The sequence below is a fragment of the Sylvia atricapilla genome, chromosome 25 (assembly GCF_009819655.1).
Source record: "Sylvia atricapilla isolate bSylAtr1 chromosome 25, bSylAtr1.pri, whole genome shotgun sequence".
In the NCBI taxonomy this organism is placed as follows: domain Eukaryota; kingdom Metazoa; phylum Chordata; class Aves; order Passeriformes; family Sylviidae; genus Sylvia; species Sylvia atricapilla.
In genome coordinates this window covers 4,280,444-4,302,271 of record NC_089164.1, presented here as the reverse complement: position 1 = coordinate 4,302,271, position 21,828 = coordinate 4,280,444, and the positions used below count along the sequence as shown (strand labels likewise).

Sequence of the window (21,828 nt, the reverse complement as noted above, 5' to 3'; positions counted from 1 at the left end):
AAAAAGGAACACCCAATAATTGTTTTATAACTGTATTTATGAGCATAATTAAATCCTCTTTGAAATCATCTCTGGTGTTAGGGAACAGGTCCATGCATTATTTAACTGTAACACAAACTGGGAGCGAGGGAGAACAGGCAGGACCGACTCCACGACACCAAAAGGAGCTGGGTGGGGGCTGCCAGTCCCAGCACGTACCACCACTGTCCTGCAAGCCCTGCCTGGGGGTGTGCACCGACCCTGCCTGCTGGAGAAAAATCCCGTGTGATGGCAGGTCCCCAGAGGACCAAGATGAGGTGGGACCCCAGCTGCTGCTGTTGCTGCTGCAGCACACGGGAACCTGCTCAAGGAATGCTAAACCTCTTCCCAGGGAGTGCAGCATCACCTCTGTGCAAAAGACTGCTTCGTGGGGAACTGAAATGGGGGAAATCTGCCTGGCTGCCATCACAGCACAGACTGGTGCAAAGAAACTCTTGTCTGGGGAGCTGAGCATCAGTCCTGCCCTGGTGCCACTGGTGAGCTCTGCTACACACACAGCCAGCCGTGCTGCAGTGAGCACCAGGAGCCTTTGGCCAGCCCCAGGTATATCCCTGTGCTGCAGACAGCCCAGGATGGCTGCCCCTGCTGCAGCAGAGCCCTTTGTGTGCAGCTCTCACATCCCGGCGGCTCCGTTTCCATCAGCGACGGCAGCAGGAGCCCAGCAGGGCTCGTGGTGCTGCAGCCTGGGAGATGCCCCTCGGGGCAGCCAGGCCAGTCCAGCCCAGCCCCTGCCTCCCCTGAGAGTGTGTGCAGGCTGCCTGCCCAGCCCACAGCTCTGCTGGGCGTATCCTAAACACAGCCCATCCCATGACTGAAATCCTGCCCAAAGCAGCGCCACTGGCAGTGCACGGCCCTTCCCAAGGGCTCTCTCTGTGTCCACATCCCATCGCTGCCCTGAGCTGGGCTGGACCTGTCTCTTTGGGACTCTGCTGTTCTTTGTAGTGAGACTCTGTTTCCCTTCCCTGTTTTGATCCTATAATTTCCTTTTCATGCCCATGGGAGGTGGGGTGCTCCTGGGTGTTCAGGTACCCTCAAACCTTAAATACAGATGCCAGGTTGACCTTGCCCATGTTGAGCTACCTGCCAGGCAAAGGTGCTCTCTCCAGAAAGAATGAGGCAGGAGGCTGTCACCTGGCATAACCTTCCCAGGGAGGTGACCTTGGAACTCCTGCTGCTTCCCAGCTCAGGCAGAACAAAGCAGTCTTTTGTCCCTGCAGCTCATGGCTGGCACCTTTAGTACCTGGGCATTTTCTGAATTCCTGGACTTCCCCAGCAACTCCAGGGCTACAGCCTGGACCAAAGGGACAATGCCTTTCTGCTCTCTCTGCTACACATCCCAGTCGAGACAGCCATGAGGATGGAGCTTTGGTCCAGCTGGAGCCTGAAGCCAGATGTCCAGAAGTCTGTTGCTGGCCTTGCTAGAGAGGAGGTGTCAGTTCTGGCACCATGGACTTTGGATCAGAAAATAGAAATATACAGATATCGAAACAAGCTTGGGGTTTCTTGAGGAGTCCGAGTCGGAAGCTCTCCCTGCCGAGGCGTCAGTCCATGGGGAAGGAGGCGGCTGGGATGGAGGCCCTGCGGAACAGCAGGCTGGAGCCACGGAACAGCTGCCCCTGAGGAGGAGAGCCCGGGGTCAGGGCAGCCTCAGACCTGGCCAGGGAACTGCAGCTCTTTTAGCACGGCCTGACTCCATGCCTGTGGCAGGGCTGCAAAGCCTGGGCACCCTGGGCTGCTCTGCAGGACAAAGTGAGGTTCCAGCCCTGTGGGGGCTGGAGCTGGGCATTTCCCCAGGGGTGACAGATGCAGAGGGGCACAGACTCTACTGTGTGCAATGCACGGGCTAAAAACTCACAGGCTGCAAGCACAGGGCGTGTAATGGGCAGAGCAGTACTGCCATGCTGGTGCCAGTGCCAGAGCAGGAGGGATAAAAGCAGGCCACAGAGCATGGCAAAGATGCAGCACAGGCACTTTTGGGGAATGCTGGAGACTTGGGGAAGGAGCAGAGGGAGCCCAAAGCCCAGCGTGTGCCTCGCTCCCTCACCTGAGCACTGAGGTACCTCCAGCAGTGGATCCAGGATGCAAAGACAGGAGCGTAGGGAGGAAGGCCGGCGCGCAACCTGCACGGCAACAGGAACAGCTGAGGTGGATGTGTCACCTTACCCACACAGGTAACAAAAGAGCAGCAGGAAGTGTGAATGAGGACACGGGGACAGTGTCCACACCGGGCTGGCAGCCAAGTGGCAGCTCGTTATTTACAATGCAGCAGATCTGTAATTTAATTACCCCTGGAGTGCACAAACAAGGAACATTACCTGAAGACGTGCAAAGTCCAGGACCGTATCTGCACCTTGAAAACCCTGCAGATACTGAGAAAACACCACACCAGACTTGCATCCCATCCCGTTCCCATGAGCACAAATGCAGAAGACTTGCAGCAGTGCGATTGGGAAGTCAAGTTTGGTCCTGCTCCTGTCTGCTCCCATCGCTGCAGTAAGAGCTCTGCTTCCCTCGTGCTGCTCCCTGGAGCCAGCACGGTCCCTTTGATCCCTGTGCCTCCAGCTTAGCTCAGATCGGACCACACCACCACAACTCTCCCGATTTCTCACCACCTGAGCTTTTCTGCTGCTTATGTCTGTGCCCTCTGATCTAAAATTATAAGCAACCTGGGACAGGAAACGAGCCAGCTCTGCGAGGTGCCACAGAGTTTACGGGGCTGTAGGAAAGCTTTACGGTCGTTAGCAGCCCATTCAGACAACAAGGGGCTGCAAGAAAGGAAGGGAAAGCTTTAGATCTCAGTGTGAAGGACATACCCACAGTTGTTCACTGCCATGAGATCTCCCACGAGAAGGAACGGGTAGGTCAGCATGCTCACAGCGATCTGAAAGCACAGAAAACCAGCAGCTTCTCTAACCCTCCCCGTGCCAAAACCGCTATTTCCAGCTTTTGCATGTTAGCAGAGATATCCTTGGGTAAGGGATGTCAAGTACAGACCAGCCTGTGCCCCCAGAGCATGAGCTCTCAGCCCAGAGGTGGCAGGAGGAGGGAAAGGACACGGTAGCTGCCTACATACCCCCATCACGAACTTGGTGTAGCTCCGGATCACCGATGCCTGGCTGAACTGCAGAGAGAAACCAAAGGTGGTGTGGAGCAGGGGGACGACACCAGGCTGGCACTGTGGTTTTGTGACACTCCCTGAGCCTGAGGCGAGGGGCAAGGGGCAGGGGACAGGCAGAAAGCAACGGAGAGCAGCTGCATTCCAGCTGAGAGTCTGAGAGGGCATTTGCTGCCAATCGTGATCCCCCAAAGTGCAGGTGAAGTACAGCCCTGAGCACACACAGTGCCTCCAGCACTCTCACACAAAGCCTGGGGTCTGTATTAAATGAACCCCTGCTCCCCTGTAACTCTCCCACTGCAGGTGCTTGGTCCAGACCCAAGCCCTCCCTCATGCACTTCCACTCACGTTGTCATCCACTGCGTAGGTGTTGATGAAATGAGCCAGGAGGTTGCAGCACCAGAGGAAGATGACATCCCCCAGGATGTGAGGGACTAACCCACTGCAAGGGCAAAAGGAGGGGTGTGAGGTGCAGGAGGGTCCCAGTGCCACCTCCCGAGGTGCCCAGCCCTCCTTTCCTCCATCAGCTCAGAGAACTCCACTCCGCCAAAATGAAATTTTTACTTTGGGAGGAACTGAAAAAGGAGATTTCAGGGAAGAGCTCTCTCAGCCTTCAAACTTGGTACTACACGTGCTGCTCTGGCTGGTTTTGGGATCCATTTTTTGGGTGTGACTCAAGTCCCCTTGTTCTGTCCCAAATCTCTTCCTGGCCCAACTCCTGCTGAGAGACCCAGGCAGACAGAGATGAAGTCCTTTCCATTTCTGAAGTTGCTCTTTTGGATGCAGAATGAGAAGTTCATCTCTTTGTGGAATCTCCCTTTTTTAGAAATCAGAATGAGAGGGGCTGTTCCTGCACAACCTGCTCCACTGAGAAGTGGGGGTAACTAGGGGAACACTCAGGTCCCTCTGATTTTTCTCAGGCCCTGCTGCCCCCAGGAGCACAGTTCTTTGGTTAATGCCTTCCACTGTGCACCAACACCACCAGCTTTTGCAGATAATGGCACTAAAACTTCAACAAAATGTTCCAGAGGGCTTTTTCTCCAGTTTGTTGGTGCTTCTGCAGCATCTGCTGCACCAGCGCAGGATTTCCTGCTTTAGCAGGGGTTGTTCCACTGCAAAAGGACCCAGGTGTGTGTCAAACCAGCAAATGTGGTCAGCTCTGAAAAGGAGCCTGTCAAGAGCCACAGAAATGCTTGCTGAGCTGGAAAAAGGCACCTCTAGGCAAAAAAATTTGAGTCACTTGTTTCTTCCCAAACATGACGCTGCCTCCTCGGAGCAAGGGACCAGTTTGTTTCCTGCTGTGGTTGCTGCAGCAGCAGAGCAGCAACCGGGACTGGTTTTGGGAACAACCTATGCATTGTTAAGGCTCCAGCAGCTCTGGGGATGCAGCTGAGGTCTCAGGGGCCAGGCACAGCAGAAACCTTCAACAGAAGATTCACTACCTTCAAAGATGTGATACATGAGAGCAGCAGACAGGACAAAGAAATCAAAGCTCTCTGGCTCCAGAGAGATGTTCTGCTTTGTGTTTGGCTTTCAGCCTTTGTAAAAACCATCCTTTCTCTAACTCAAAGTTAAGTCTGAAGCTCCTAAGCTGCTGCAGATACAACAGAGCTTAATGAAGTCCAGAAGCAAAGGGCTGGGCCAGGGCAGCCCCACAAGGAAGACCTCACCCAACTGCTGATAGAGCCACTGTTTATTCCACTTCCAATAAGGATCCCAACCCTCTCTCCCATCCAAGGTAACAACAGCTGCTGGCCCTGAGCTGGATGACTGGAAACCAGGAGTCTGAGAGCTGCAGGAAGGAACTAAAAAATGCCAACAAGCCATAGGCATCAGGAGGGAAAACCCCTCCTGGAATTCCAGCGCCACCTTTACTACTATTGACATTAAAAAGTGAGTGCTGCAATTCTCACATCTGCTCAGATGTCCAAGATCTGACCTGGGAATATTTTTGGAAGACAATGAAAAGCTGGAACTGCAGCAGGCAGAGGAGGAAGCCTGAATGATGTACAGTGATGTGACCCAATGGCAGCAACCCCACTGCAAGGGACCTGGGACAAGGCATCCTTGAGCTGACCAGGCCCAGCAGCTTTGGAGCTCAGGGAACACCTTCCTGGGCTGGCAGGAGCCTGTTGCAGATATGAGGGGAAGGGAGATAAATCCATCCTTGAAAAGTCTTTATCTCTAGCCAGGCACACACCCAGAGAGTATGTGCCACTGTTATTGCTGGGGGTGGTTGTAAGGCCATGAGAAACAAGTGCACTGCCATGATTTTAGGGCAGTGGATGTGCTGTGATTGCACCAGGAGGGCTGAGAGGAGAAAACCAGCAGTTTGGTCCTTCAGATGCAGTTTGTGCTCCCCTCACAGCAGTGGGATTTCCTAACAGGGTCACAGAGCATGTAGAACTTCAGAGCCCTCCTGAGACAATCTGGGTTGTGTTAAAGCCTTTCCTGTGAACTATTATGTTTCATTAGGTTACCAGCAGTGTTCCTTTCATGTGGAGGCTTCTTTCAGATCACTTCCCTGGGAGGTGGAAGGTTGTGAGCAGCCTGCTCCAGCCATGCCCCACTCACAGGGACCATCCCAGAGGATCCTGTATTTAATGGAGCAGATTTGGAGCTGCACAGCTCAGCTGAGAAGCTGTGGGCTGCCAAAGGAAGAAGCAGTGACACTCAATGGGTGGGGTCTCTGCAGACCCCTGGCCAATTCCCCTTGGGGAAGGATAGTGTGAGACCCCCCCTGTGATTGCTTGCCTCCTCCTGAAGCATTCAGGTTTCATCTGCAGGCCCATGTTTTGTGACTGCAGAGCCAAAGGCATCCTGAAAACCCCTACTGAAATTCCAGAGCTGCCTTTACTGTTATTGACATAATAAAGTGAGTTATCTCCCCACCACGAGCAGAGACAGCAGGTAGTTCTGCTTCTATGTAGATGTGAAAAAGAAAGGCAGAAAGCATTAATTAAGGGTTCAAGCAAAAAGGTGTCCACTAAACATCCATTTCAGTGATGCACCAATTTGCAATGCTCTGTAAGCAGCTGGAAACATCTTTCAGCTCCTCCTGGTCCAGGCACCACCACACTCCAAGCACACAGGTAAATCTGCTCATTACAAGCACCCACAGTGCTCTGCAGAGGAATATGATGCTTATCCAGGCCCTGGCTTTCATTTCAACAAGGGATCTCATTGTTGCACTTGATCTTGCTGCCTGTTGCACAAACAAAGGCTTTAAATGGCCCTTCAATGAAACACAAAGAAGCACCAAGGGAAACAGAAAGGTAAGAAAAAGTGCAGCTTCCTTTGGGCTCTGAAGGTTTGATTGAAGATAAGATCTGGGGCAAACATAATGGTCGAACTGGAGGTCAAAGGCACAGATTTAATCTTGGGAGTGATGTGGGAGAACCTTGGTCAGACAAGGTTTCAGCTCACTGTGAATCCAGCTGGGGCTGGCAGAGCTGCCAGGAGAGCCCTCAGTGCCTTCAGGCTATGGGAGAAAGTATTTAAGCAACAACTCACGTACACAAAGAATCCCAGGATCCCTTCTTCCTTAAATATCCTGCCAACGGCCCTGAACACACCGCTGCCAAGAAAGGAAAAGAGCTGTGAGTGTGCAGTTGCTCCACCTCTGCCCTGTGGAACTTCACATGCAACCTGCAGCCCCCAGCCATGGCAGCGCCTCCCCAGCCATCATTCCAGCAGAAGGCAGCCTGTTCTGCTTATTCTCCTCACACCAGGCAGGTCTGAGGGAAGGAAGGTCGTGCCTGTACTCTGCCAGTCTGCAGTGACACCCGGGAGAACACCCAACCTGCACACAGCTGTTCAGTGCTCAGGGTACAAGAGCCTGTGAGGCTTTGTGAGTTGGGTACAGATGTGGTGTGATATGGTTTGATTTAGCTGATTCTAAGCCCAAAAACCCTGCCCTGCCTTTGGGAACTTGAGCTGGCTGTCGTGGGCTGGCAGGAATCCTGTCTAGTGTGCCTCCACATCGCTCCAAGGGCAGTTTTGCCCTGCAGAGAGACAGCTGGTACTGCAAAAGGCTGGAAAAAATTTACAGACTAAGCAGGGCTGCAGCAAAGCTTTGTGTTATCCACTCTGCCTCCCTGCTGCCTTCCCTTTCCATTAACAGCCAAAGGAAAAAGGCAGGAGACCCGTTGTGAGATCAGCAAAGGGTGATACAGCCCCAAACCCCACGGGCATAAGGTGGAACAGAGGCACATCAGGAGCAGAACCCAGCCTTCCCACATCCCTTCAAGCCCCTAACCCAGCTCAGATTCACTTTCCAGTCTCTCAAGCCTCCTGGATAACCCTATTCCCCATGGCACAGGAGCACCTGGCACCCCTGACCCCAGGGGTGCAGCCACTCACCTGTATTTGACTTCCCGGCCTACGAATTGGACCATGCAGCGCATGGAGATCACTGGGAGGAAAGAAACACAGGGCTCATAGAGAAACAAATCCAGTTCAGGTTGTAACAGATGTGAAAGAAAATGAAACATGACCCTTCTGCTCTCCCTCAACTCACAGCATCTCCAGCTCCTCTCAGTGGTCATCAGCACTGCAAGACTCATTAGAAACTGGGGCCTTTCCTGAGCCTGTAAGTGGTGGGAAGGATTTCAGAGGATCACAGAGAGGTTTGGGTTGGAAGGGACCTGATAGATCATCTTTTTCCAAACCCCCTGGAATGGGCAGGGACACCTTTCACTCTCCCAGGTTGCTCCAAGCCCCATCCAGCCTGGCCTGGGACACTCCCAGGGATCCAGAGGCAGCCACAGCTGCTCTGGGCACCCTGTGCCAGGGCCTCCCCACACTCAAAGGACGGGTTTCTTCCCAATACCCCATCTAACCCTGCCCTCTGGCAGTGGGAAGCCATTCCCTGTGTCCTGTCTCTCCATTCCCTCATCCAAAGCCCCTCTCCATCTCTCTTGGAGCCCCTTTAGGCACTGGAAGGCTGCTACTGGCCCTAACCCCAGTGGGATCTCTAGGACAAGGTCCTGGATGAATGGGAAGAGAGAAACTCACTGCTCAGCTGTGCTAGTGCCTGAAGGCAAACCCCAGCATCAGCCTCATATGATAGAGAAGTATCATAAGCACCATCCCCCTGAGTGAGTAGGGTTTGGGGTGATTCCCAATCTGGAGGGGACTGCCATCCAGGGGACAGGACTCACCATGCAGCGGGTGTGAGACAACCCGGGACACACACTGCATCATCATCTCGTGGGATGTCTGGGAAGGGAGGAGAAAACACCTGTGAGAAAAGCTGTGCTGCTCCTCCTGCACGGCCCAGGCCCATTCCCTCAGTGTGGGGAAACCCATTGTGGGCCCCTCTTCTGAGATCTGTTCTTGTGGCAAACCTCTGTTCCTGTGAATTATTTCATGGATGGACACAGAATGGCCACTAAACACCACAAACTTCTCACCTCAGTTTCTCTCCAAGTAATCTCACCCACACCCCCAGGGACTTCCCCAACCACTCATTCATGGGCAATATCCATTCCTCACCTCTCTGACCACTTTCCTAAGCGAGGTTTTCACATCATCCTTGTTAGACACGTGCTCCATGTCTTCCAGTGGAAAAGCCTGAGTGGAGAGGGAAGAAACATGGTCAGAACTGATGGAGATGCTGACCCATAAGGTCTGAGGACAGGGGAAAACACAAAAAGCCTTGCTCTAGATGCAAGGACAAGACAAACAGAGAAGAAGAAACACAGGAGAAGAAAGGATGGAAAGTAAAATGGAGGAATAAAGGAGTTACAAAACTGCTGACAGAGGATACAAGGCAAGGGGATGCCAAATCAAATTAAAATGGCTTATAAATAAAAAAATGCTTTGGAGATAAGGGCACTGGAGGATTATTCCCTCAGGAGATGGTGCATCAGGGATGGGTGCATCAGTCCTCCTGTGCAGCCCTGGCTGGTTGCAGGCACTTGTTGCAGTAGCAATGACCCTGCAGGTGATTAACGGAGAGAATCTGAGCTTTACCTTCTTCACACTCCCCCTGGTGATGGTTGATAAAGTGCTTGAGATGAGGCGAGGAGTCAGGCCACGGAAGAGGCCTCTTTTCCCATCCACTTCCACGATGTGTCTGGCTGGGTGGGACAACACCAGGCTGCTGTCAGTTGGGAAGGGGACAATACATGGAGAGCACCCCAAAACCAGCCCCAGGGTTCAGCTGAAACCACACCAGGCTCAGATTTGCATGGCAGCCACTGCACGGCCCCACAGTAAGTGACTTATTGTAACAGTCCTGAATAAACTTCATGCCAGAGGACAAGAATTCTTACTCTCTGTCATCTCCCTAATTTGAAAGGACATATCCAATATTTGGGCTACTTTTTGTCTTCTGATGGTTTTGCTCACCTGAAAGGGCTCCAAGGCAGTTAGGACTGAACCTGGCAAGGGGGATCACCCCATGTGCTCTGTGCTGTCACCTCCTTCCTCCACGCCAGGAAAGTCTGACTCAGGGTTCACACGCATCTCACAAACCCATATTCAGTTCCTGCCACACCACCTTCTCCCAGGCAAACTTCCTCAGGTCTCCAGTTGCAAAGAAAGCCCAGAGATGCCATTTCTCCCACACAGAACGAGGTGGGATAGAACCCACTGTGTGCTGGTGGCTGCTGACTGCTCCTGGCCCCTGTCCTGTGCTGTCCAAGCGAAGCCAGGTGGGCTCTGCACCTCGAGCACCCAACACCACCCATCTGTTTGGAAACTGCATCTCCCAAAGGGCAGCACTGCAGCATTTCCAGCCCTGGGTGCCCCAGGATGGGCTCCCAGCACTCTCATCCTTCTCCTGTGCTGGTTCCACCCCACAGATACCACTGGCTGATTTTGGGATTGACCCAGCTCACTGCCAGGACAGTGCATTTCCTCTCCTCACAGCAAACCTGCTGTGACAGCAGGTCACAAAGTACTCACCCACCTCTCCCACACTGCTCCACCCGCAAAAAGAGGAAAACAATACTTTTTTTTTTTTTCTCTTCTAAACGTATTACCTGCCCTTTTCTTGGTATTTCTGTCCCTTTAGGGCTCCATCTACAACACAAATGAGCAGGGCAGGGGGCAGGTTATTCCAGGGCTGTTTTGGAGCAGAAGGAAAGTATTTTGCAATCTCCAAAACACACAAAACCCTCCTGCAACAAGCCTACACGACCTAAACCCCCCCAAACCCCTCCACCATGGTGCAAACCCAGAGCAATGTGCCACAGGAACACGATGCAGCACCAGCACTGTGGTCACCACCCTGTCCCCAGCAACAGGGACATAAATCTGACAGCCCTGTAAGGACTTGTGGTGGTTTATGATCCCAGGGGGATGTGGGAGTGCTGCTGGGGGTAAGCTCAGTCTGCCTATCAGCTCCCAGCTCCGATTCCCTGAGGGCAGGACCTCGTGCTGGCAGGGAGGGACAGTCACTCACCGTAGGTGAAGAAGCCAGGCAGGTACAGGACCTTCCTTCCCAGCACATTTCTGCCAATGGTTGGAGGTAGAGGCTCATGGCCAACCTGAGAGAGAAACCTCGTGAGCAGGTCTCTGTTCTGGTGTTCCCTAAGTCCCTGGGATGAACAGGATTGATCCCAGCATCCTCCCATGACTCTCAGACACTCCTTTCCCCATTTTATGGGGTCCCTAGGTTACAGGACATCCTCCAGCCTCCCACTTTAGGGAGACCCTGTTACTGAGATGGTCTTGGGGTTTCCTATCCCACCTTATACGGGAAGCCCCATGGCAGAGGGATAATTTTATAGGGGCTCCCAGATTACTGGGTGTCCCCATTCCCCATCACAGGAGGGGTCCCAATGCCCCACTACAAAGGAACCCCCACTGTACAGGGGGCCTCACCCCTCCATTATATAGTGTCCTCTAATCTCTGTTTAGGGTACCCCTGTTGTAGAAGGCATCCTCATCCTATTATACAGGACTCTATTTTTACACAGGGCCCACCAGTATATAGGGGACCCCATCCCCTTACATATGGGGGACTCCATTACCCAGATGTCCCTCATCCTACAAGTGCTCAGGGGGTCCCATTATAATGGGGGGCTGTTTATGCAGTAACCCCCAGTGCATGGAGCATAAAATAGGGCATATATGCATATATTATGCAGTAACCCCAGTGCATGGAGCATCCATAGGGCACAAAAGAGGAATCCACTTCCACCCTTTACCCTGGGCTCCCGATTCCCCATCACACACAGGGACTCCACCCCTTACACATGGGGGTGCCCCATTCTATAGGCGCCCCTCATTCTGTAGACGGCCCCATCGCACAGGGGGTCCCATTACAATGGGGGCTGTACATACTGTGAATATAACATAAGCACACGGGGGTTTCCATAGGGGCACTAGGCAGGAATCCACGTCCTCCCGTAACACTGGTGTCTCTATCCCCCATTACTCACTGGGACTCCATCCCGTTACATACACTGAGACTCCCCATCCTATAGGTGCCCCCATCGCACGGAGAGCCCCGTTACACGGCGGAGGGCTGTATGTACAGTGCCCCCAGTATGTCCAGAGGCCCCCACGGGAGCATTATCCACACTCCGTTATCCTGGAGTCGCGACCCCCGGTACACACGGGATTCCCAGCCCATTGTCCCCGCGCTCTCCCCCCGGCTCCCCCCCGAGCGGACCTGCACCAGCAGCTTGACGTAGAGCAGGGGGTGGCTGGCGGCGGCGAGCCCCGCGCCCAGCAGCACGAAGAGCCCCTCGGCGCCCTCAGGCCCCGCCGCGTCCGCCGCGCCCCCGCCAGGCGGCGACAGCGGCTCCGGGGGCAGCGCCGCCATGGCCGCCATGGGCCGCGCCTCACCGCGCCGCCGCGGCCGCCACCACCGCGGCACAGAGCGGGGGAGCAACCGCGGCGGGACGAACCATCGCGGAGCGGGGAGAAGGGCGGGGCTCGGCGTGAGGGGAGGGGCGGGCCGAGGGGCGGGGCGGGGCTCGGCGTGAGGGGCGGGGCTCGGCGTGAGGGGAGGGGCGGGGCTCGGCGTGAGGGGAGGGGCGGGCCGAGGGGCGGGGCGGGGCTCGGCGTGAGGGGAGGGGCGGGGCGAGGGGCGGGGCTCGGCGTGAGGGAAGGGGCGGGGCTCGGCGTGAGGGGCGGTGATGGCGGCGGCGGGAAAGGCGGAGCGGCCACGGAGAGCGAGCGAACCGAGGGGTTTAGGGATTTACAGAGTTGGCTGGTGGGGTTTGTGAGCACATGGCACAGGGGTTTGGGGAAAGGGGAGAGAGGAAATAGGACACGAGTTAAAGAGAGGGAGAGAAGAACAGGAAGAAAGAACGAAGAGGAAGGTAGGAAGGAAGGGAAGGGAAGGAAGGAAGGCCAAGAAATACAAGGAAAAGTGGGAAAAGGAAAGGAGATTTCCAGTCCTGCTTCCAGCATTGGTTAGTGTCCTGGGACACAAGCTCTGGGATGAGTTTCTCACATTCCATGCAAATTGGTTCTCGTGCACAGCGCACTCTTTCAGACCTTAATGGAAAAGTGTTGTCCTACTTCCACGTGGCCCCTTCTCCAAACACATCTTGTTCTTATGGTTATTACCAACAATCCTTGTCTGCTGTTACCAGCAGTCCTTGGCTGGCCCCACGGCCATTTGGTGTTTGAGACAGACACATCGGCCCTGCCGGGCACTGAGATATTAATTTTGAAGAATTAAGGACTTAAGTTAAACTAGATGTTGCTGACGTAGACTTCCCTTTACTAACTAGACATTGTTTAGGTAAACTTCCTTTTTTTTTAACATAAGCCGGATTTAAAGAACTGATAAATCAGGAGACCTGTCAACTTAATCAATAGACTCCAAGAACACAATGTGATCATATATCACATAGTCTTGAGAAAACAGGATCCAGGTGTCACCTGGGTTAAAAAGGTTAAAAAGGCAAAGCGAGGAAGACGCATCTTACTTCGTCATTTTGAGACCCCACCCCATAAGAAGGACCACCGACCCATTTCAAAGAACAAACTACGCATGCCTAATTGCTTTTTGCCTAATTACCATACGAAGTGGGGAATGGGATGGACCAGAGTTATGAATATGCATTTGTGTTTTGGGTATTCAACACTTTTGTACATAAAAAGACCCTGTGATCATCTGTAAATTGCGGTGTGTATTTGGGAGCTATCCCACACGCTGCCCAGCATCATAATAAACATACACTTTCTAACTTCAAACTGTTAGAGAGACTTTGTCCATCATAGTTGGATATTGGTATTAGATCAATATCCATATTTTTTTAACAAATCAATCCCTCCCAAACTGAATTCCCAGTGTTTTCTGAGCGTTTCTCCTACCCACAAACTGCTCTGCTTCCTCTTTCCCTTCCCTTTTGAGGTGAGCCCAGACACAAGCTCTGCTACCACAGAGAGGGCAACGGGCGGGCTTTGCCTTGTGCAAATCTTCGTTCCCAAACTGCAACCAGAAACACTTCAGAGCAGAGAGGGGGACAGAGGAAGGAGCTGCAGCCCCCAGAACCTGCCCCTGCAGCTCCTGGACACCCAGGAGCAGCTCCCAGCCCGTGCCATGGAGGGAAAGGTGGATAATCCGCAAAGTGTGGTGAAGCTGGTGGCTGTGTTTGAAGAGCACTGGTAAGGCAGGAGGGCTCTGGGTGCTGAGGGTTTGTTAGGGCTCCACGTGGAGTGGGTTTGGGAAGGAAGAAACCCACTGTGACGTGGTTTGCAGTCTGTGGAGAAGCTGACAAGATGATTTGCAATTCTTCACCTCTCGGGTCTGTCTTGGTGTCTTCCTCCCGCTGCGGGTCACGAGCAGAAATCTGAAAACCTCAGTGGGGTGTGAGTGGTTCTGCCTGGCTCAGGGTTAGGCTGTGGCAGCCCATTCCCCCACACTCAGCATCTTCACACTCAGCCTGGTTGATGCATCCTCCTGCTGCAAGGGAAAGGAATTATGGTTTGCAAATACGTAGGCAGGGGTTTTCACTGGGAATTAACTGCCTGGGTGTCTGGGAGGGTCCCAGCCTCGGACTGTCCAGTTGTTTGCAGAGATGTGGCTCCTAGGAAAGGAAACATAAAGCATTATGTTAAGGGAGAGAGAGTTCCTTTCATAAAACAGCTCCTTCCCTTGGAGTGTGAGCTGAGATCCTCAGATAGTGTGTGCTGGGATCTGAGCGAGGGGATCTGCCCTGGCTCTGGTGTAAAATAATTCTGAGGCTTTAGGTGAGTTATTGTCAGTGCTGTGCCTCAGTTTCTCCATCTGTCGGATCAAGATATGGAATCCTGCCATTCCTAGTACCATGAGATGCTCTAGTGAGCCTTGAAGAGGCTGGGTGGTTGGGCAGGTGAGTTTTGCAGCAATTCCTGAAGATGCTCAGGCATGAGATGTCCTTTCATTGCAGGAATTCCTGCATCTCTGCTGTGTGCTTTTCCCCAGACTTTGTGGTTGTCCCCGTTATCCCACAGTGATGTGTTGGAACCACTGCAGTGTTTGACCTGCCCCCATGTCACTGCTACAGTGTGTTTGTTGTTTGCCCTGGAGTGTGAATTTGATTTAGAGGAAATAAAAGTCACTTGGGACTTTCAGAGGAAGCTGGGGAACCAGGGAATGAGCATTTTGGAACAGACAATGGTTTGGCCTAAGTCAGCATAAACAGAAAGAGAGAAGTTCCCTGTTGGGACTCAACTGTAGCTTTAGACTGACACAGGTTTGGGAGGCACTGGGAGAGATGGAAAAAGCCTCTTTGTCTCTGAAGAGCTCTGCAATCCCCCTTGGACAGGAAGGGATTTGTGCATGGCTGTGGATGCACTCTCAAGTTCACAGACATCCTGAGCATGGGATGGAGCTGACAGCCTCTTCAGATGAATTTCTGCCCCTCAAGTCACCTCCTATCCTCAACTTTGCAGTTTGATGTCCAATTTCATGTTGTTCCCATCCTATTCATCCCACTCCTGTCTGCAGGCCAACAGTGGATGTCTTTCCAGTTTCTGCCCAGAGCAGTTTCCTGCAGGGACCAGCTCTTGGATGACAGACAAGTCACTTGCTGTCACCTTCATGGCCTGGCTTCTCCCTCATGCCTGCTCTGGACCTGTTTCCTTTGTCTTTGCCAGAAAAGGGAAGAGAGAACACCACCAAAAAACAACCTGTCTGCGAAACCACCCACACATGGCCTGCTCATGGCTCTTGGCTCTTGGGCTTCTCCCTGCTTTTCTCTGTGGTGGCAGCAGGCAGAAAGCCAGAGCTGTGCGTGGGATAAACAGCAGGATCCTGCTTTTCTAGAGCAGGAGAGGGACTGGGCACAGCGGCAGGGGGCACTGGGAGAAGAGAGGCTGCATCCTGGTGCCATGGAGGATGCTGAGGATGTTGGTACTGCAGGGCTGGAGCAGAGCAGAGCAGTGTCAGCACTGGGCAGCTGCTGCTCTTGTCCCTTTCGGTGGCTTTCAGCTGGGCCTGGGGGCTGTGCTGGGGGAATGGCTGAGCTGATCACATCCTTTTGTAGCAGAGACAGCAAATCTGCCCAGAGGGACAAGCAGGCAGCCAGCCAGCCCCAGCAGCTTCCAACATCCTCTGCCAGCCAGAGCCACTCCCTGAGCAGAGGAGAGAATGAGGAGGAGAAGGATCAGCAAGGTCGGCGTGGACTCAGCTTCAAATGCCTCCGTTCTCTGCGATCCAAAATCCGTGAGGATGACTGGAGGAGGCCACAGGGCCCAGGCCTGGAGCCTGGCAGCCAGGTGAGCTCCAGAGGCTGGTGGCTGGCTCAGGGTCTCATCTGTGCCCATGAGACTGAGCCCTGCTCTCCATGCAGGAACCAGAGGAAAAGAAAATTGCACTGGAGCTGCTGGAGACAGAGCAGGCTTATGTCAGCCGCCTCCACCTCCTTGACCAGGTGAACTGGGGAGTGGAGGGACCAGTGCAAGGGGATTTTGGAGAGATTGAAGCTGTAAAAATGAGAAACACATGGGCTACTGGTCTTTACAGCCAGAGACTGGGTCTGGCCTTTGCTTTTTCTACACCCCACACCTCTGTGAGGCACTCTTGTCCCAGCAAAGCCTTCCATTCCCCTCTCCTCGTGGGGCTGGGATTTCTCTCCTGAATAGTCAGGCCTTTCACTGGGTGATGTGGCAGTCTCAGAGAGGGAATGGGATCCTCAAGTGTCCCTCTGGCCCTTTTTGTTCACCCTTCTTTCTTCCAGGTATTCTATGCAGAGCTGATGAAAGAAGCCAAAACTGGGAAGACAGTCCCAGAGGAGGTGGTGAAGATGATCTTTTCCAACATCTCCTCCATCTACCAGTTCCACGCTGAGTTCTTCCTGCCAGAGCTGCAGAAGCGCATGGAGGATTGGTGAGCTGCAGGAGGGGAGGGCAGGACACCTGGGTGGCTTGGCCAGAGTGGAGGAGCAGCACTGAATTTGGGCACCAAATTATTTTGCTCCAAATGTCTTGTACTGGAAAACACTTCCTTAAAATGCTCAGATCAGAGTACAGAAAGTTGGGTGACATCTCAGGTGGTTTGAGGGTGAACAGCCCAGGCTGGCTACAAGGTGGGGACATTCCTGTTCTGGAGAGCAGGAAATGGTGTGGGAATGTAGCAGGTTGCAGCAGGAAGAACGGACTGGGGAAGCAGCTGGTCTGTGGTTCCCTCCTGCAGGAACCACAACCCCCGCATTGGGGATGTGATCCAGAAGCTTGCACCCTTCCTCAAGATGTATGGGGAGTACGTGAAGAACTTCGACAAGGCTGTGGAGCTCATCACTGCCTGGTCAGAGAAATCTCCCCCCTTCCAGGAGCTCATTGCTGACATCCAGGTAAGGGCAAGGCGGGGGAATTGCAGAGAGCTCCCAAAATCTCCTGGGAACGGGGGAACAGCAGAGGGTGGGAGCTGCCTTGGTCACTGTTCCTCTCTCCGTGCCTGCTGTCCCTGCCCAGAAGAGGAAGGTCTGTGCTAACCTGACGCTGCAGCACCACATGCTGGAACCTGTGCAGAGGATCCCACGCTACGAGCTCCTCCTGAAGGATTATGTCCGGAAACTCCCGCCCCAATCCCCCGACAGGGGCGATGCTGAGAGTAAGAGCTCTGGGTCTCCACGGCGAGGAGGGCGGGGTGGGTTTGTAGGGAAATAACAATCCCTGGTGTTGTACACGAGCACCAGAATGAAAGTCACTCAGCATCTGCCCTGTGCCCTTGGATAAACCTCTCAATCTGATCCTTTTCTTGCAGGGACAGGGATTAATCTGCCTTTTCAGGGGCTGGGGAAGGGAAGGATGGTGTATCAGGTGCCCACACTATCCCCTAAAGAGACCTGTAGCAGCTGGGGGAGCTTTCAGAGCCCTGTGGATAACACAGTTCCCAGTCCTGCTGGGATGGAGGGATAGAGTGTTCTGGCTGTCCCTCCAAGACCCCTCCATGTGCAGTCCAGCTGTACCCAAACTCCTACACAGCATTTCAGGGCCACTTTGGTTGTTCATAGTAAGGCAGCAGCTGCTACTCACATGCATCCATGAGGAACAGGGCCAGAAGCTTCCTCCCACAGCTCCAGAGCAGGTGTTTCACCTCCAGCCTGTCTGTTCTCATTGCAGAGGCCCTGGAGATGATTTTTATGGTGGCCAAGCACTCCAATGCAGCTATTGCCGAGATGGTGAGGCCCTGTCCAGCTGGAAATGCTTTGCAGCTCACAACACAGTTCTCCTGAAGGGGACAAGAGCCCTGTGGGTTCAGCTCTGGAGCTTAGACCCTGCTCTTGATGCCCAAGCCCAGCATCCCAAGCCTGGGGAAGTCACAACTGTAGGATCAGCTGGGATGTGGCCAGCTGGACAAGGCTGGGAGCTGCTCCCAAAGATCAGTCTGGGCCGAGAGAGCTGTGCCACCTCTCCCAGTACTCAGCAACTGGCTGGGAGGTGGGCATGGAGGGGGGCCAGCAGTGACAGGGTTGTGGCTGCTCAGCACCCCACAAAACCAGGTCCCTTTGCCTCCCCCAGGAACGGCTGCAGAACCTCTGGGTGGTCTATCAGAGGCTGGGCCTCGAGGATGACATCGTGGATCCCTCCAACGAGCTGATCAAGGAGGGACCAATCCAAAAAATCTCCACCCGCAACAACAGCACATCGGAGAAGTACCTGTTCCTGGTGGGAGCTGGGATGCCTGGGGCAAGGAGAGGGAGCAGATGAGAAGGGAGTGGGGAGAGGGGCAGCACGGCCTGGCCAGGGTGTTTCTGGGTCACCTTGACACAGAGGGGATGAATTCAGAGCTGGGGGAAGGTGGGTTTACCCCACTCAGTGCAGGGCACCCTGTGCTGGACACAGTCAGGAATCTGCTGATCCCTGGGATTTGCTTCACCTCTGCAGGGTGGGAGGGGGCTGAGGCAGAAACAGTCAGGTTTTAGGAGGGATTCTTCCCAAGGACCAGCTCAGCTATGGGGAGTGAAAGACTCCAGACCCCAGGGAAGCCCACAGCTCAGAGCAGGCTGTGCTGGGCTCCAACCCACCCTCTTCTCCCCTCCCAGTTCAACAACATGCTGCTGTACTGCGTGCCCAAGGTCATCCAGGTGGGCGCCGAGTTCCAGGTCCACCTCCGCATGGATGTGGAGGGCATGAAGGTCAGACAGGCACCTTGTCTTTGTGCTTCCCCCAGCTCCTGACTCCTCCAAAAGCCTCTGCTCTGGGGTGTGGCTGCTGCCTGAACTTCCTCGGGAGGGAGGGAGGAGCTGGAGCCAGGGACGGCTTCATGAGTGGGGTCGGTACTCTGATCCTGGGAAATGCCAGTGAAATCTTGTGCATGTGTGGGATCTGAGGGGCTGGAGGGCTTTTGCCCAAGGGAAACCCCTGTGCCCCACATCATGGAGAAAGGTCCAGGTGTGCTGGAAGTGGGTTCAGCTCTACATCCTTCCTCTGGTGTCCCACAGGTGCGGGAGCTGAAGGACACTGAGTTCCCTCACACCTTCCTGGTCTCGGGAAAGCAGCGGACACTGGAGCTCCAAGCCAGGTAAGGGGAGGGGTGACATCATGCAGACCCTCAGGGAGGAGGGACAACAGCTCATCCAGCTCCTTTTTGTACCCAGGTCGGAGGAGGAGATGAACACCTGGATCAAGGTACCACTAAGTGCTGGGAGAGGGGACACAGCTCCCCCATCCCAGCTGGATGCTCTGAGTCAGAGCACCCCCAGTGCCCCTCCAGCCCTGCCTTCCCCTCTAGGCCTTCCAAGATGCCATTGACAGGAAGGAGAAGAGGAGTGAGACTTTTAAGACAGCAGTCCATGGACTGGAGACAGACACCCCTGCACTGAAGGTAACCCTCCTGCTCTCCCTGTGCCCCACCTACCTCCAGCTGCTTGGGAGAACACACCTTGCTGTGCCTCAGTTTCCCAACTAAACCGACCTGGGGGAGGCTGAGGAGAGGAAGGAGTGAGGCCAGAGGAGCTGGGACCACCCAGACTATGTTGTCCCACCCCCAGACGGAGGAGCTGGGCCGCCGAGCCCCGCAGTGGGTGCGGGACAATCTGGTGACAATGTGCATGCGCTGCAAAGAGCCCTTCAACGCCATCACCCGCCGCAGGCACCACTGCCGAGCCTGTGGATATGTGAGTCCCCCCTTCCCTCCCTCCTGGCCTGCTCAGGTGGCTGCTGGGCCAGGAGTGCACCTCTCCCTACACCTTGTACCCCTTACCTAGGCTTAGGGCTGTTCCATCCCCTCAGCTCCTCATGGAGCTGTCCCTGGGTCCCCGAGCCCTGCCCCAGTGTCACCAGTGTCCCTGTCTGGTGGCTGCAGGTGGTTTGTGCTCGCTGCTCCGACTACAAGGCCGAGCTGCAGTACGATGGGAACCGCCCGAACCGCGTCTGCCAGGAGTGTTTCATCTTCCTCACGGGCCACACGGTGCTGGAGGACCGCGAGGGGAAGCACAAAGGGATCCTGGAGGTGAGCTCCGCCCCTCTGTGCCCGCCCTCCCCATCCCCTCTGAGCGCTGCCACCCACCCTGGTCCCTCGCTGTCCCAGCCTGGCCCTGCAGCCGCAGCAGGAGGGGTGGGAGTCACTCCCACAGCAGTCAGAAGGTGCATGTGTTGCATGCAGAGGTGCAGCTCCCTCGCTCGTGCTCCAAGCCTTGGGACCAAGCGCTCAGGGCTCCCTTCACCACAGGATGTCAGCAGCACCGTCACAGCCAGGACAACCCCTCACTTGTCCCCGCTTTGGGGGGTTTTCTGGAGTGGGCAGGGAATTCCCCAGGAAATTAGCTCAGCTCAGTGCCCTTTCTACCACCTGCACTGGGTATTGAGGGATCTGTTGGGTTTTTTTTGGCAGAAAGGAGCTGCAGAGGTGTCAAGCAGGAGTTTGCTCTGCAGTTCCCTGCAGCTGCTGGACAAGAACGGCAAGGGGGGCACGCGGGGCTGGTTCGTGATCCCCCAGGACGATCCCCTCGTGCTCTACATCTATGCAGCCCCTCAGGTGAGGCCTGGCTCGAATCCACCCCCAGGGGACATCCCGCTGTGCCCAAGGGACATCCCGCTGTGCCCAAGGGACATCCCGCTGTGCCCATCCCGTCTCCCACCGCTGTCTCTCTCCTTGGCAGGACGTCCGAGCCCACACCTCCATCCCCCTGCTGGGCTACCAGGTGCGGGACATGCCCCAGGGCGAGTCCCGGCACCTCTTCCAGCTGGTGCAGTCGCGGCAGGTGTTCACCTTCGTGGCCGACACTGAGGAGCTGAAACAACGCTGGATGAAGGCCATGGCGCGCTCTGCTGCAGGGATCACAGACCCAGAGGAGGAGGAGGAGGATGCAGGCCCCTGTGATGAAGCAGAATGAGGCCATTCCCACCCCTGCTCTACCTGGGAGGGTCACACCTCCCCTGTCTGCGCTCACTGCTGGCTTTGGGCAAACCCGGGACATCAACGCATCCTGGTCTTCTACCGTGAGCGGGGCAAGATTGGGACACGTTTTGCCACCACACGGACGGGCTGGATCCGCTTTCCCTGTCTCCTCGCTGTCCAGAGGCGCTGGAGCGGAGGGAGCGGGGGATGATTTCGGGGAGCCCGGCCCCGGGCGCTGTGCGGTGCCGCCCGCGGCCACGGGAGGGCAGCAGCGGCCCGTCCGCCGGGGGCTGCTCCATCGGGACAGCGCGGGACTGCGGCTGCCGAGATAAACCGCACCTGCGAGCCCTCTCTGCGCTCCGTGCTGCCTTGTTCGGGTGTCTGCTTTCCAGAGAGCCCCGTGGGACTGTCCCCGCGCCCGTATATGGCACAAATATGTCAGGGACCCAGCTTGTAGCTCAGCCTCACAGCCCAGTGCTGGATTCAGGATGTCCCTTTTCCAGCTTGTCACCACTCCTGGCCTCACATCGCAGTCCCATGGTGTGGGGGTGCCCCTTAACCACAGACAGCCCTCATTCCTGCCCATCCCAGACTTTCCCTGCACTTCCAGCCTTGTACCTCCCTCAGTTACATATTTCCCGGGGGAGAACATTCCGGGACAAAGTCATGTCCACACAGGTGCTGCTGTGATGCTGGGGAGACACAGGTCTCAGAGAGACACAGAGGGGATCCCCCTCTCCACCGTCAGCATAACGAGAAGCCCTGTTCATTTCAGTCAGTTCTTTAGGCTGCAGCCCCACACTTTTCTCTCTGCATCCTCTTTAGCTTCCCAAAAATATTGCCCAGGCAGAAGCTGCCACTTCTGAGCCTGCCAGGGACTCATACACAGAGCTGGAGGAGCCCACGATCCCTGGCAGGCAGGGCTTGCTGGCCGTGC

At 55.0% G+C, this 21,828-nt stretch overlaps 2 protein-coding genes across 3 annotated transcripts; one reads left to right on the top strand and one right to left on the bottom strand.

Annotated features, from left to right (window-relative positions):
• Positions 1-19: 19 nt before the first annotated feature.
• On the bottom strand, positions 20-12,021 carry MTCH1 (mitochondrial carrier 1). Its single transcript, XM_066335791.1, is given in 13 exon segments — positions 20-1,655; positions 2,084-2,159; positions 2,853-2,920; positions 3,113-3,160; positions 3,503-3,596; positions 6,672-6,731; positions 7,517-7,568; positions 8,317-8,374; positions 8,651-8,728; positions 9,131-9,237; positions 10,566-10,650; positions 11,781-11,954; positions 11,956-12,021. Coding segments are annotated over 13 exon segments (1,041 nt in total). The 3' UTR covers positions 20-1,580.
• A 1,402-nt stretch (positions 12,022-13,423) lies between these two features.
• On the top strand, positions 13,424-21,168 carry FGD2 (FYVE, RhoGEF and PH domain containing 2). Of its 2 annotated transcripts, XM_066335620.1 has the most exons (16): positions 13,424-13,732; positions 15,595-15,826; positions 15,901-15,981; positions 16,288-16,436; positions 16,743-16,899; positions 17,021-17,159; positions 17,672-17,730; positions 18,071-18,217; positions 18,595-18,687; positions 18,994-19,073; positions 19,150-19,180; positions 19,284-19,376; positions 19,543-19,668; positions 19,857-20,003; positions 20,385-20,528; positions 20,653-21,168. In XM_066335620.1, the coding sequence occupies exons 1-16, from the start codon at positions 13,668-13,670 to the stop codon at positions 20,884-20,886; spliced, it is 1,977 nt and encodes a 658-aa protein (XP_066191717.1). In that variant the 5' UTR covers positions 13,424-13,667; the 3' UTR covers positions 20,887-21,168. The 2 variants fall into 2 exon arrangements, with proteins under 2 accessions (XP_066191717.1, XP_066191716.1); XM_066335619.1 differs by lacking the exon at positions 13,424-13,732 and having other exon boundaries at positions 15,052-15,826.
• The last annotated feature ends 660 nt before the right edge of the window (positions 21,169-21,828 follow it).